Source organism: Clupea harengus, chromosome 2, assembly GCF_900700415.2.
Source record: "Clupea harengus chromosome 2, Ch_v2.0.2, whole genome shotgun sequence".
Classification (NCBI taxonomy): Eukaryota; Metazoa; Chordata; class Actinopteri; order Clupeiformes; family Clupeidae; genus Clupea; species Clupea harengus.
Genome location: NC_045153.1, coordinates 28855206 through 28868893, shown reverse-complemented (window position 1 = coordinate 28868893; position 13688 = coordinate 28855206). Strand labels below are relative to the sequence as shown.

The 13688-nt window shown below is 47.8% G+C and overlaps 1 protein-coding gene across 3 annotated transcripts in view; it reads left to right on the top strand.

Moving 5' to 3' along the window:
- slc4a3 (solute carrier family 4 member 3) overlaps positions 1 to 13688 on the top strand; it is a 43737-nt gene that overhangs the window by 17892 nt on the left and 12157 nt on the right. For 2 of the 3 annotated variants that reach the window (XM_012836356.3, XM_031559976.2), the window contains exons 3-6: positions 1531 to 1687; positions 4741 to 4991; positions 5502 to 5677; positions 7938 to 8158. In XM_012836356.3, the coding sequence (XP_012691810.2) occupies positions 1531 to 1687; positions 4741 to 4991; positions 5502 to 5677; positions 7938 to 8158 (805 nt within the window). Of the gene's footprint in view, positions 1 to 1530; positions 1688 to 4740; positions 4992 to 5501; positions 5678 to 7937; positions 8159 to 11691; positions 12763 to 13688 lie in introns of those variants that run through there. The other variant, XM_031559987.2, reaches the window with a different exon arrangement.

Sequence of the window (13688 nt, the reverse complement as noted above, 5' to 3'; positions counted from 1 at the left end):
ATGCTATTACAGCTGCACACACTCATTCCTCCTGAGAGCAGGAAATAGAGCAGTGGTGCCCTTTCTTCTGTCGTTCCAGAGAGAATGAGATCATACTGTCAGCCCGTTAAAGCAACACAAAAGCTTTACGTCATCTATCACCTGCAGCTGCGCTCTCTCCTCCACTTGTATGATTTTTTGTTAAGGATCTGCTATGCTATGATTGCTTAACAAAACGGGACACCCCCATCTATCCATCCCTCTCTTTTTCATTCCCACACATACACTTTATTTTGTCACTCTCCCCCTTGGCGAATGCCACTGATTTGGCTGGCCTCCATTTCTTGTTTATTACAGAAGCAGTCATTTATCATTGGGCTTCACTGGTCAGGCATCCTCATTAAAGTCACCCGTTTGAATAGAGATGAGAGGGACGGCACGCGGACACCAGAGCCCGACACTTAATGAAATGTTGTCCCCATTAATTCCTGCAAAGCCAAGGGACACAATTGACAAAGAGGACTTTGTCTCCTTTAATTAGTGGCTTCCTGTGCCCCCATCACTCCCCCGTTTTGTCATGTTTGGCCCATCTGCTGCTGGCTAATTATCCTCCGGCACTTAAAGAGAGCTGCTGATCTCCACTCCACACGCGCTGAAATCTTCCCCCTGAAGAGCCTCCTTTTGTGGGAGGCGAAGCAGGAACTGCCCAGAGACTACAGACTTGTTGCTTTCGCCCGACAGTCAGACATCTTTAAAGACTTTAAATGTCTCACCTCAACGCCCAAATGTGTCGGGATGACAGTGCTCTATGTTTGGGCTCCAAGATTGGGCTCTATGACGTGCTGCTTTGGGCTGTAGTCGGCAGCATCACCACCGGTGAGGTGGACCACTGTCGTGGGGTTGCCAGTGTGGAGCTGGTTTGGCCATGATTGTGGGCGTTGGCGAATGAGCTCCAGGGCTGCTGTCAGTCTCCAGCTGGGCGTGTGACATTTCCTCCTCACTGATCCTCCAGCTCTCCTTCTCCGCCCATCGTGCCTCCCCTTCCTTGCTCTTCAAAGCACCGAATGATGGATCTGTGGTGTGGAGGAGCTCGCCGTCAGACTGCTGCTCGGTTGCCAAGGCACTACTGTGTGAGGCGGGGGTCTCTGGAGATGCAGGGGGTTAGGGATGGTCCTCACCCGAGCGCGGGCGCAGGGGTGGGGTTGCCTCGGCACCAGGGGAAAGTGGAGTTGTTGATGTGTGTGTGTCTCTGTGTGTGTGTGTGATAGACAGCAACAGAAGGCAGCTGAGACATTTCCCATGAGGAGCTTGGCATTTCATACCCCTCCCCTCTGCACCCTTCACAACATAACATAGTGCTTACGGTGTAGGCTTGTCATGCAAAGACAGATTAAACCTAGTTTAACCTTGTTTAAGGCTACATATGCATTTTGAAAGATATTGTAGATATTTGTCATTCCAGAAGCAGGTTTACACTGCTAGGTAAGGAAACGTGATGTTTTCAGTGCCTCTCAAGCTAGCGTGCTAACACTCTGTGACCTCTGACCTCAGGTTTTGGCTGAAGAGGAGAGGGATCCCGCCGAAGTAGAGGAAGATGAGGACTTGGAGAAGGCTCTGTCTGTGGAGCGCTTTGGGGACATCATCTCTGAATCGGCAGCCAATGGTGCAGAGAAAATGGGCCGCAGCTACAACGAGAAAGACTTCGAGTGTAAGTGGTGTTGTGACATCGGCCGGAGGGGACACTGATTTCTTCCACGAGGCATGTGAATAGGGCTACAGGGAAAGGAACACTAAAGTCAATGGCGACTCAGTATTTTCCTACTCCAATCGAGTGAAAACACACACACACACACACACACACACACACACACACACACACACACACTTGACTTTCAAAAACTTGCAAATAAGCTGCCATCTTTGTTTTATAAGCATCATCACTCATGGCCGAGTGGACCTTCTTAAGGGTGTGCTCAGTGAGTCTCACTCCTTAAACTTGCCTGGGTGAGATTAATGGCGCTGTCTCCATGAGAGCCACTTGTCAAAGCCCGGCCTCTAAGGCGCCGAGCCTCGTTTTAATGGCCCTGCTCCGTTCTGCTGACCCCCTCAGAGCTACTCGCTAAGCTACTTCCAGCTGCAGATATTGTAAATCTCGTCCTTGTAGTTGAGTTGACGCCAAGGCACTTTTATGGAAAGGAGTTTGTGAGTCTGTGGTGCTGTGGTGCTCACATGCAGGTGTTTTTGTCACTATGTCAGAAGATAGATGGATAGTTAGTTGAAATAAAATGTCTGTAACCAGGCACATATATTACGCATATCACATCACAGGTATACTATCCTGTGCACACAAACAAAAACGATTTAGTACAAAATCCTAAATTACATGAATTACAACATCGCTCAGTACAAACAGTATTTGTTTATGCATATGTATAATGAGGAACAATTTGCAAATATCAACACTTTATCTCTTACTTAGTGATCATATAACTTTTTAAATGTTTTGATCATTTTATTAATTGAAGATTCTGTATAGGTGTGGTTACACCCTTGTGAGTCATAGCAATAGTGCAGGGTGCCACCAGACATTATCAGCTGTGCATCACAAAGTGTTACATTAGTCATCAAAAAATGAATTATAGCACATAACAGGCAATGGTGCTTCATAAAACATTACTGACAATTGTAATAACAATCATAATCATTTATAAGTGTGAAATCCACAGAATGTGTTCCGCCAAGAAATAAGCAGTTAATGATTAGCAAAGACTAGCACACATATACATGTATGTATTACAGCCTGCAGATGGTTTATACAGTGGTGATACTCTTTATCCACACACCGTCCCTGATGTTTAAGAGTTTGGTCTGTCTTCCACCAGACTTCACACTGACTCCTGGAGTAGAGCACGCCTAATAACAGCTACAGTTTGTAGTGCCTCTGTGTCTCTGTGTCTGTGTGTCTGTGTGTCTCTGTGTCTCTGTTCCTCTGTGTCTCTGTGTCTCTGTGTCTCCTCTGTGTGTCTCCTCTGTGTGTCTCCTCTGTGTGTCTCTGTGTCTCCTCTGTGTGTCTCTGTGTCTCTGTGTCTCTGTGTCTCAGTGTCTCTGTGTCTCTCTGTCTCTCTGTATTTGTGTCTCTGTGTCTCTCTGTCTCTGTGTCTCTGTGTCTCTGTGTCTCTCTGTGTGTGTGTGTCTCTGTGTGTCTGTGTGTGTCTCTGTGTCTCTGTGTCTCTCTGTGTGTCTGTGTCTCTGTGTCTCTGTGCCTCTGTGTCTCTGTGTCTCTGTGTCTCTGTGTCTCTGTGTCTCTGTGCCTCTGTGTCTCAGTACAGCTTCTGTGTCTCTGTGTCTCCTCTGTGTGTCTCTGTGTCTCTGTGTCTGTGTGTCTCTGTGTCTCTCTGTCTCTGTGTCTGTACATCCTCTGTGTCTCTGTGTCTGTGTGTCTGTGTGTCTGTGTGTCTGTGTGTCTCTGTGTGTCTGTGTGTCTCTGTGTCTCTGTGTCTCTGTGTCTCTGTGTCTGTGTCTGTGTGTCTCTGTGTGTGTGTGTCTCTGTGTCTCTGTGTCTCTGTGTCTCTGTGTCTGTGTGTCTGTGTGTCTGTGTGTCTCTGTGTCTCTGTATCTGTGTCTCTGTGTCTCTGTGTCTCTCTGTGTCTCTGTGTCTCAGTGTCTCTGTGTCTCTGTGTCTCAGTACAGCATCTGTGTCTCTGTGTCTCTGTGTCTCTGTGCCTCTGTGTCTCTGTGTCTCTGTGTCTGTGTGTCTCAGTGTCTCTGTGTCTCTGTGTCTCAGTACAGTCTCTGTGTCTCTGTGTCTCTGTGTGTCTCTGTGTCTCTGTGTCTCAGTACAGTCTCTGTGTCTGTGTCTCTGTGTCTCTGTGTGTCTCTGTGTCTCTGTGTCTCTGTGTCTCTGTGTCTCTGTGCCTCTGTGTCTCTGTGTCTCTGTGTCTCTCTGTGTCTCTGTGCCTCAGGACAGCATCTGTGTCTCTCTCTCTCTGTGTCTCTGTGTCTCTGTGTGTCTCTATGCCTCTGTGTCTCTGTGTGTCTCTGTGTCTCTCTGTGTGTCTCTGTGTGTCTCTGTCTCTCTGTGTCTCTGTGTCTCTGTGCCTCTGTGTCTCTGTGTCTCTGTGTCTCTGTGTCTCTCTGTGTCTCTCTGTGCCTCTGTGTCTCTGTGCCTCTGTGTCTCTGTGCTCTGACAACCCAAGGAGCCGAAAAAGTTCAGGACAGAATATCTGTGTTTTGCCTCTTGGGCTGCTTAAAATACCAAGCCTCCTGAAGCCTTTGGGGATGCATATTGGCATTACGATATGCTTTTGAGCATATTTAAAACAAATCTGTAGCTCTGGGTATTTAATCATCGTCAGAGATGAAGTCATCAAGCGGTTGAAGCTGCTACATTGGCCAGGGAAGCATCAAGGAATGTAATGCAGTATAGCAAGGCACTTCTGTTTGAAACATGTTAGCCATTTCTCAAAGATATGAGGTGAAAGCAATCATCAGGATTCAGTCTGAAGAGTCTTTGAGACTGTATGGTCATGTTACAGTGTTGCAACGACTCACAAAAGTGTTCACACACACAATACTCCCATTTACAGTCTCTCATTGTTAGCCCAAGAGATTCTCTTTTTCGTTTCTCATGTTTGTTTTGTCGTTTCTCTCCCAGTGTTGAGCAGTTTCCCTCTGATAAACGCCCTGGAGTGGGCAGTTCACAAAGCTTCCCATGTTCACGAAGCTTCCCATGTTCTCCCAACCCACCTGTGTGCTCCCCAGATCACCGGCACATGTTCCACCACACCCACCACCCGCTCTCCACCCATCTCCCCCCGCCCCAGCGCTTCCGCAAGAGGGTGCTCAGCATGGACCGGAGGCGCAAGAAGAAGCGGAAGAAAAAGAAGACCTCCATGCCCCCCTCCGAGGTGACGCCCACCATCCACGAGGTCGACGAGGAGGAGGCGGAGTCCGAGACGGAGGGGCAGGGCCCTGTGACCACACCCACCGAGGCACCAGAGGATCAGCCACAGGTAGGTCCACGTGGGAGATTGTCTTAGGTCTGAATGTTGCATTCAAACACAACGTCTGTTTATATTGCGTGTTTTTCTTATTCGGTTTTTTTCCTGTATATTTGCAGAGAATATTATGGCATGCCATTGTTTAGAGATGAATCAGAAAAAGTCAGTACACAGTTTAATGGGTCATTTTACCCTCAGTAAGTTAGTGTAACCCCCATCTTCAGAGAGTTTGGAACAAGCTTTGAGGGAGGATTCAGGGGAGTGAAGAATCACCTTTCCCTGCCAGTAAGATGAGAACTGAACAAAGAGCTGACACGGAATAGATAACAATCTGCTGAGTGTAAGTGTAACAGGTAACTGCCCAGAAAGAGTGAGAGGGAGAGCACTATAGAGTGACAGAGAGGGAGACGGGAGTATAAATATGACCTCAGTGAAATACTGAGAAAATTTGAAACGCTGTAGTGTGAGTGAGAGGGCTGGTGTTGAGTGCGGTGAGGGTAATGGTGTGTTTGGTCCTCTCAGTTTAGCTTGGGCAGTGAGGAGGACCTGGCGGCTCCTCTGCCTTCCAGCAGCTTCCACATGGAGAGCGAGCAGCCCCTGGGTCCCCAGGAGCCCGTGTCCTCCAAGGACGACCCAGAGGAGCAGGAGGAGACGCTGGAGCGACAGGAGGAGGAAGAGGAGGAGGAAGCAACCAGCAGGTGGGTCTCCACTATGTCAAAATAAAAGCTGGTAATGAAATGTACTAGTTGGATTCAGACATTGAGTGAGGGGAGCTTGAGAGAGGTGAGAAATGTTTGACATTGGATCTGGAAACTTTTGATTGTGCAACATTTACATTTTCTCCTCTCTCTCCTTTCCCTCTTCATAAATATTTCGTCCAGGGCCGTAAACCAGGGTTTGAAAAACAGTGAGGTCGGTAGGGTGGGGGTGGGGGATGGGTGGGTGATTGGGGGAAGGGGTTAAGAATGTTCTGGAAAGTACATATAATACTAAACAGGACCTAGACCACTTGGTTTGATACTGTACTTGTTCTTGATACCAGGCAGGTAATTCTTTTTTTTAACCAATGATGTTCACCAGTGTTTGCATATTTAACATGTTTCATACTGTAGCCTGTAGGCCTACTCCAGATGTTGTGCCAGGCTGGTATTCTTGAACATGTCATTGTCATGTCAATCATTGCTTTTGTCTTGCCGAATGCGGTATGTTGCCAGCTAATGAGCCATCCACCTGCTGCCTATCTGCCTCCAAAATCTGAACTGCTGTCAGTTTCAAATCTGGCAAATCAGAAAGTATTGGGAGGGAGGGCTGCACACCCACGTCCTCTCAACTGTCACCTGCGTCAGACACTAACTAACACGCTGTGCATACAGACACTCGAACTCATTCTGTGTATTTTTCATTCCGTTGTATTAAGCTTCAAATTTAAGTTTTGAATCTGAAATAATGGCCGAAATCCAGGCCTCGTGACCTGGTAGCTGGCATGGTTTCATCCCTTATCTTCTAACTAGACACATAACAATAGGCTTTGATGAAAAAAAATATTAGTTTGCCTAAAAAATGTGGTCATTTCATCTCTCTGTTTATGGTTTCCTTATTAAGGACTACTGCCTGTTAAGCCAGCCGACATATTATTTTTGAATATAATACATTTTGGACCTGAGGTGAGAGTGTTTTATGGTCAGGCAGATCTGTGTGGATATAAATGATGTTCATAGTTGTAATTGCCCAGAGGCATACATGTGAGCTCTGTCTGGAAACCCATCTGGCCTATAAAAACACATGGCAATCAGGATATAAATTATTGCTTAAGGCTATGAATAATGTATAGGGCAAGCTGTGGATCTCCAGTCCGCAGTGATGCTCAGGTACTTGTCTGTTCTCATATCTGAATACACTAATCCACACATTCGGTATCGATTTGTTTTCGCTTTTTTTGATGCAGAGAAGAAAATTAGGGCACCAGGATGCAGTGCTACGGTATAATAATGTGAGCGAAAGCGGCGTGTGGATTTGCAAATGCAGCTGTGATGTGAGAGGACGTCTGTACTGTAGCGCCATCTGCTGTTTTTTTGTGGAATCTCATTTAGAGGGTTAAAGGAGGAGGATGGCTCTGGTCGAATAGTCTTTTTTGCTTAGTAAGGACCAGGAAGTATCTAAGTGGCAGCCATGATAAGAGCTGGTCAAATGTTCTAAATGCTGAAGGAAATGTGCTTCAATACTTCCTTTCCTATCTCCTTTAGCACAGGGTACACTGGACCATCTTTTATGAAAGGAAAGGCCGTCCCACAATTCCTTGCAGCAGCAACAACAAACAATCAACATGATCCATGTCAATAACATTCGCCATTGTATAATTACGTAGCGTAGTGTAAGTGCAGTCAGATTCTCTTAGCACCACGGTTGTCTTTTCCTAAGTCCTTATGAATTCTCCATAATATCCTTCCTTGACCTCATGACGTTTTCTATTGAGGTGAAAGACAAGCGGTTAGGAAAGGACATAAAACATCATTTTTTTTTACTATTCGATCATAGCGTATGTCTTTTTATTTGTTTGTCAAAGACAAAACAGTGTACTGCATAATGTGGTTTATAGTTTCAACTATAATATAATTCTGTAAGTATGATTAACAGTCTTTCCCAACATTCCCATCCTTGTTAGCCTGTCTCAAGGTTTTTTTTTCTGTTCACTTGTTTATCTGGACCCATAACATCTGGAATTAGTAGTTCTGGAGTTTGTTTACCCCCCCCACACACACACACACACATGCAGGTGCAGGCCATAGTGAACTATTTCAAGCCCAAGGAGGATGTTTCTTTTAACCACCTAGATTCCTAGAGTTGTTTTCAAGCTGTTAAGTATAGTTGTTGTATTACAATTACCATACAGTTGTATGATCATCAATCACCTTGGCAGTGCATATAGTCAAATATCTCTGGTCTGCGGTGTGTCTACAGGTTCAGTCCTTCTGTGGAGCCAGCCAGCATGAGCACGCGGGGCTGGTTCCGCAGGAAGCCTCTGCACCGGCCGCCGGGGGCCCAGCGCACCAGCTATGACCTGAGGGAGCGCATCTGCATCGGCAGCATGACCGCCATGGAGACGGCAGTCTACCAGAAGGTGCCCACGGACGAGGCCGAGGCCCAGATGCTGGCTAGCGCCGACCTGGACGACATGAAGAGTAAGGAGGCCAGCAGGGGGCAGGAGGGTCAAAGAGAAAAAGGCTCACAGAAACATAATAAAAGTCCTCCCCCGCCTCACTTCCTCTCCTCCTCTGCCACTGTGTCAGCTGATTGCATTCATCATGACTTGCACCTCCTGATTTAATTACAGTGATTGTTCGGAATTTAATATAGACAAAGTAACTATAGTTCAGATTTGTGGGATGTATTAATGTGCGGTTAGAGTTCTGGTTCCTGTGTTTTTCAAGTTCAGTTAAATTCTGCTCAGCTACTGCTGCTCTGAAAGAGTCATCATTGTGGTTTGAGGAGGCAGTGTGGTTGTGAGGATTAGTGTAGAGCATGCCAAGAATATTACATCTTTAATCTACTCTTAATCTTTCGCATTTTTTTCTGTCGGCGTTGATGACAAAGTAGGATGGCCGCAGTAGTTGGGTCTCATCTCCGGGGGATCACTTTATAAGTCATACCGAGCAATTCTAGGAAGGCTGGAACGAGGAACGTCAGGCCCTGCTGCTCGAAGACTCATTACGAACTGAGAAGCAGAGCAAAGACAGCAGTGGTCTGCCGGCTATTTGTTTGTTAACTTAGAGGCCAGATTGGCAGCCATTTGGTTTTGTTTGGGAAAGGGGAGTGATGGGTTTGTGGTTTGTGGGCACGTCCTTCATGTATGTGTTGTGGCGGTGAGAGTAACTGCAGCCTCATCTCCTTGGCGTGGGTCAGCCAGTCAGCAGGCCCTCGACTCATCCCAGCCTTATTAAACAAGAGTAAACAAACCCCGAGATTTTTTAAACTGCGGTCAGGGTCACCAAGGGCCACTGTGTCCATATGGCAATTGGACTTTCAGCTATTTTCCTCCCATGATCGCCTGTAATAAAAAAGTCTCATTTGGACCCTGGGCATAGCCAAACAAACCTCAAATGTTGTGCTCAAGTAATGAAATGCTGAGCGATAGGCTATAATCAGCGGACCCTATCACTGACCCCTCGAGCTTTAAAAGTCATGGTGGACTAAATAGGTTGCTAAATTTAATGTATGCTCATCAGATGGGATCTGGATTAAGCTCCATGATAAACCACTGCTATGCGTTAAATGCCACGTATTCCACCCCAGCGCTGCTGGTTTTCTTTCCAGGGATTTTGCAGCAAAGCCTTCGTCAGCATTCCCTCAGTCTGATGGGAGGGGGAGAGAGAGAGGCGGAGGGGGGGTATGGATCCCAGGCTCCTCCACTTGCCCTCCCAGCTGTTGTGAGCTCTGTGAGATTTGTGGTGGCATGTCTGCCATGGGAACAGTCACAAACAACTCGTCATTAGCCGGCCATATGGTCCTGTCCTGCTGCGTCGCTGATCTGGGAAACCGCTCCCCCCAAAAACATATACGTCAAGTTTTACCTGCAGGAAATCATGCTTCTCCTCTTCCGATTAAAAACATCTGGATTGCTGATCAAGAAAGCACTGCAGATGTTTAATTGATAATAATCCTGCACACATAATGTTTACAACATGGCGTTTTAATCTAGAACACAGGGCAAAAATGTATTTTAATGTATTTTAATGATTTTAAATGTAGTCCCATCGCTGCCCTCCAGTGGCTCCACACCTGTCAGGCAGCCCATAATATGTTCTGTGCAACCAGATGCCTGACATGCTGGAATAAATTAGGATTATCCCTCCTCAACCCACACATGCCCATCACTCACTGCCATCAATTATCACATAATAACTAGCCTATTCATCATGCCTAGAGCCCAGGTGTGCCCTGGGAGGGAGCAGGTCAGAGTGAAGGTTGACCCACACATGCATCCCCTGACCCCCTGACCCCTGACGCACACTCACAGGAGTGGGGGCAGTGGTGTGCTTGTGTGACATCGCCTCCCTCTACATGGCCATCATCTATACGTGAGCGGCTGCACAGGAGACGTGTGTTAGAGTGGGTTGTGAATGGGGAGAGCGGCCCCTCTTTCTCTCGCTTCCCCTCACTCTCTTAGGTGAGCGGATGGGAGTTCAGTGGCCCAGCCTCGGGCTGTAATTAACACAGTAGCTTGGATCGATTATCGCGGGCAGCGACCCTGCTCGTGGCCTTTCCTGCTTTTAGAGCGCAGGCCTCATCGACTGCCCTGCCAAATGGAATCGGAAACTGGGACCTTGCTCTGGAACAAGCGATTGAATTTCGGTTGTGCGGGATGGAAGGATGGCTATTTGCCGCTCTACTACGCCCCCCCCCCGCCTTCCACCCCAGTGACTCTGCAGCTCATGCATCAGTGGGCGTGGGGCGTGGGGTGTTGGGCGTGGGGTGTGGGGTGGGGCTGACTGGCACACTCTCTTCACACTTCCACACATTTGCATTTCATGTTGGATCGTCTGTTTCATTTTTATGGGAGTTGCATGAGCACATAGTAAATAAGAAATGAATGTACCATTTAAGCCTGATAATTCAGTGATTTACTTGAGGGATGTTGCTGCCAATTTTTGAAAATTATTTGAAATATGGGAGCGTTTATAAATTCCATTGCATTGCGCAATTCTAAATCCCTTTTGCAGTGTTTAACCCAAATATTACATCTTGGAGTGAAAGATGCCCATCTCCCATCATCATGATATGTGTGCGTGTGTGTGTGTGTGTGAGTGTGTGCGTGCGTGCGTGCGCACATGTGTCTGTGTGTGTGTGTGTGTTTGAGTTTGAGTTTGAGGCTCTCTGTGGTATCTGGTAGTATTATAAATGATCACACATCTGTGTGTCTGTGTGTGTGTGTGTGTGTGTGGTGTGTGTGTGTGTGTGTGTGTGTGTGTGTGTGTGTTTAGGTGTATTTGAGTTTGAGGCTCTCTGTGGTATCTGGTAGTATTATAAATGATCACACATCTGTGTGTGTGTGTGTGTGTGTGTGCGTGTGCGTGCGTGTGCGTGTGCGTGTGTGTGTGTGTGTGTTTGAGTGTGTGTGTGTGTGTGTGTTTGAGTTTGAGGCTCTCTGTGGTATCTGGTAGTATTCTAAATGATCACACATGTGTGTGTCTGTGCCTGAGGCATGGTGCATCTCTGGCTGTGATGTGGCCTGAAGAGGCTCGGTGCCGTGCAGGTACCAGCCGAGTGAGTGAGGGGAGCGCTCCAGTAGCAATCACGGTTTCCATGGAGACGTGGGATCTAGAGACAGTGCAGCCTATCGCCAAGCACCGCATTGTGCATCTGGACGTACTTTGACTAAGTGTGATGCTGAGACGACGGCTGTCCTCATTTCCTGCGTTTGGCTGTCGCCGTGGCTAGGACATTTTGGGCCCAATCTAGGCCCTGCGGTCGTCTTTCGTCACCGTGTGCGGATGTGCTCTCTGTCTGTGTGTGTGTGTGTGTGTGTGTGCGAGCGTCCATATTTCTGGAGCTGCTGCTGCCCTCCTCTCTCCTCAACCAAGACTGGAGGTGTGGGTGTTGCTTTTTCAGCGCGTGACTCATCGCCCGGTTGCTCGCTGTGTGCCAACGACAGTCTGGCTGCAAAAGGGGGTGCGAGGCAAGAGGGAGTCGCCATTGCTGGGGGAAGGTGGTTTGGGGGGAGGGGGTTTGCCGACCAGTCCCAGCTTCAGCTACAGAATCAATCAGCAACGTCACGGAAAAACCATGCCATGCTGCCAATAGATTAGTGGTGAACCAAAAAAAAAGCGCTTGCATACGCAGTTCCCCCGTCGACTGTTAAGCAACTCTGGTGTCCCTGCTGTTTTGTCACCTGGAACCTGTGTTCTGTCCCAGTGTTTGCGGCTGGCTGGATAGGAAAGCCTCAGGCCTCCCTCACCATACTGGGGCCTTGTGTGCCTGGCTGGGAACTTCACGTCAGGACCAGACCCCTCGCTCTGGTTATTATTCAGTGTGGACCAAAAGCGTTGTTGGACAAAGCAGCGCATCTTTTTTGTCTGGCGATCCTCTCTGGGTGCTGTCTTATTTCTCCATTTCCTTTCACCTCAGGATTCATTCCAGTTCTTGGAATGGCTGCTGTCCGTTCTGCCTGACCAAAGGGAGTTGACCGCCTCGCACCGCTAAATTGACAAATGAAGGGGCTTTCAGGGGCAGCCCTTCGTTGACGTTGCTTTTGGATTCGTCCGTGGATATCCTAGAACTTACTAGAACACCGATATCTGTTGGACCGAGCCCATCCGCAGAGGTCAGGCTCTCTGGAGACTACTGTTCATTTTCCCAATTTCTACTTTTTGGTAGCTTTTTTTCTGGAGTGTGGTGAACCTCTCCATGGAAAGCCAAAGGGATTGGCTGGGCTGCTAACACCGACGGGACGCGAAGGACGGCGAGTGGGAGCGGGAGTGGCGCACCCTGGATGAGCAGGGCACCCACCTGCAGCGGGGAGGGGTGGAGGCACGGGCCGAAAAGATGACAGACAAGGAGGCGAAGGAGCAGAACGCCCAGGGGGGCTCCTCCAACGCGACTCCATCCCACCAGCCCAACGCTGGGAGCGGACACGAGGAAGGGCACCACGGGGGTCTCTTCTCCATGGAGGGCTTAGTGGATTTTGAGGATTTTGCTTTGGACTTTGATGACTATGATTTGTTGGAATCAATCCACACTCATCTCGGAGAACCAGTTGAACCTATTCGTAAGCCAAAGGAGAAAGAAGGTATATACATCGTTAGTTACGTTATCTCTTTGAATGCATAAACTAGTTAAATAAACGAATGCAGGTATTAGTAAACAGGATCAGTCCATTTAGAACGTAAGGGGTTAACTGTACAGCTCTTTAGTGAATTTGCATTTGGGTGGCAGAAAACATTGACAAGTTTGGCGAGCCCTGCACAAACATCATTTGAGGTTTACTGTTGTGGCACATCACTCAAAGTAATCTAATGGCCTATAACTGTTTAGAAGACTGTGATTATGACACTGTGGTTGATCGAGCTCCCCACTCCACCCACACCCTTATGGATGTGTCTGATGTTGATGATCGACTAGTGGGAGTTTTGAATCGAGTTGCTGCATCGATCTTGTAGAGTAACACAAGCTAATTAAAGCCAGACCCCACCCACTGTGCCCAGCTCAGTGATATGACAATCAAAGTTGTGTTCTGGGCTCAGGGTGAGGGCACTGCTGTGCTCAGCTCAGATATTGATCCTGCGGCCCCATCACCGGGCCCTGGGCCTCTCTGCTGCTCCAGCCAAGCGTTAAGATATGCCATTGACAAGTGTTGATGAGCCAGAATCTGACCGACATTACCATGAAAGCTTTAGAGGCTCTGAAGGTTATGGAACTGAGGCTTTGGGCCCTGGCCGGCTTTGCTGCGGCAATGCAAAAACGAGAAAGTTTGCTCCCCTGCTTTAGTGTTACCTAGAGTAAGAGCTGCTTCTTTTTAGCCAGTTGAGAGAATTAATGAGGAATGTTTCCTCTCTCGACACATCATCAGCCTCTGAGCCGCTCTCTGGCTCCTCGGGGAGATCACAGCTCTCGCTGGGGAAGAGTAGAGTCCTGTCGTCTTGTCCTGTGTCTACACTCTGAGAAATATGTCAAGACCATAAGGAAAATACATCTAATACTTATTTTATTTTGTTT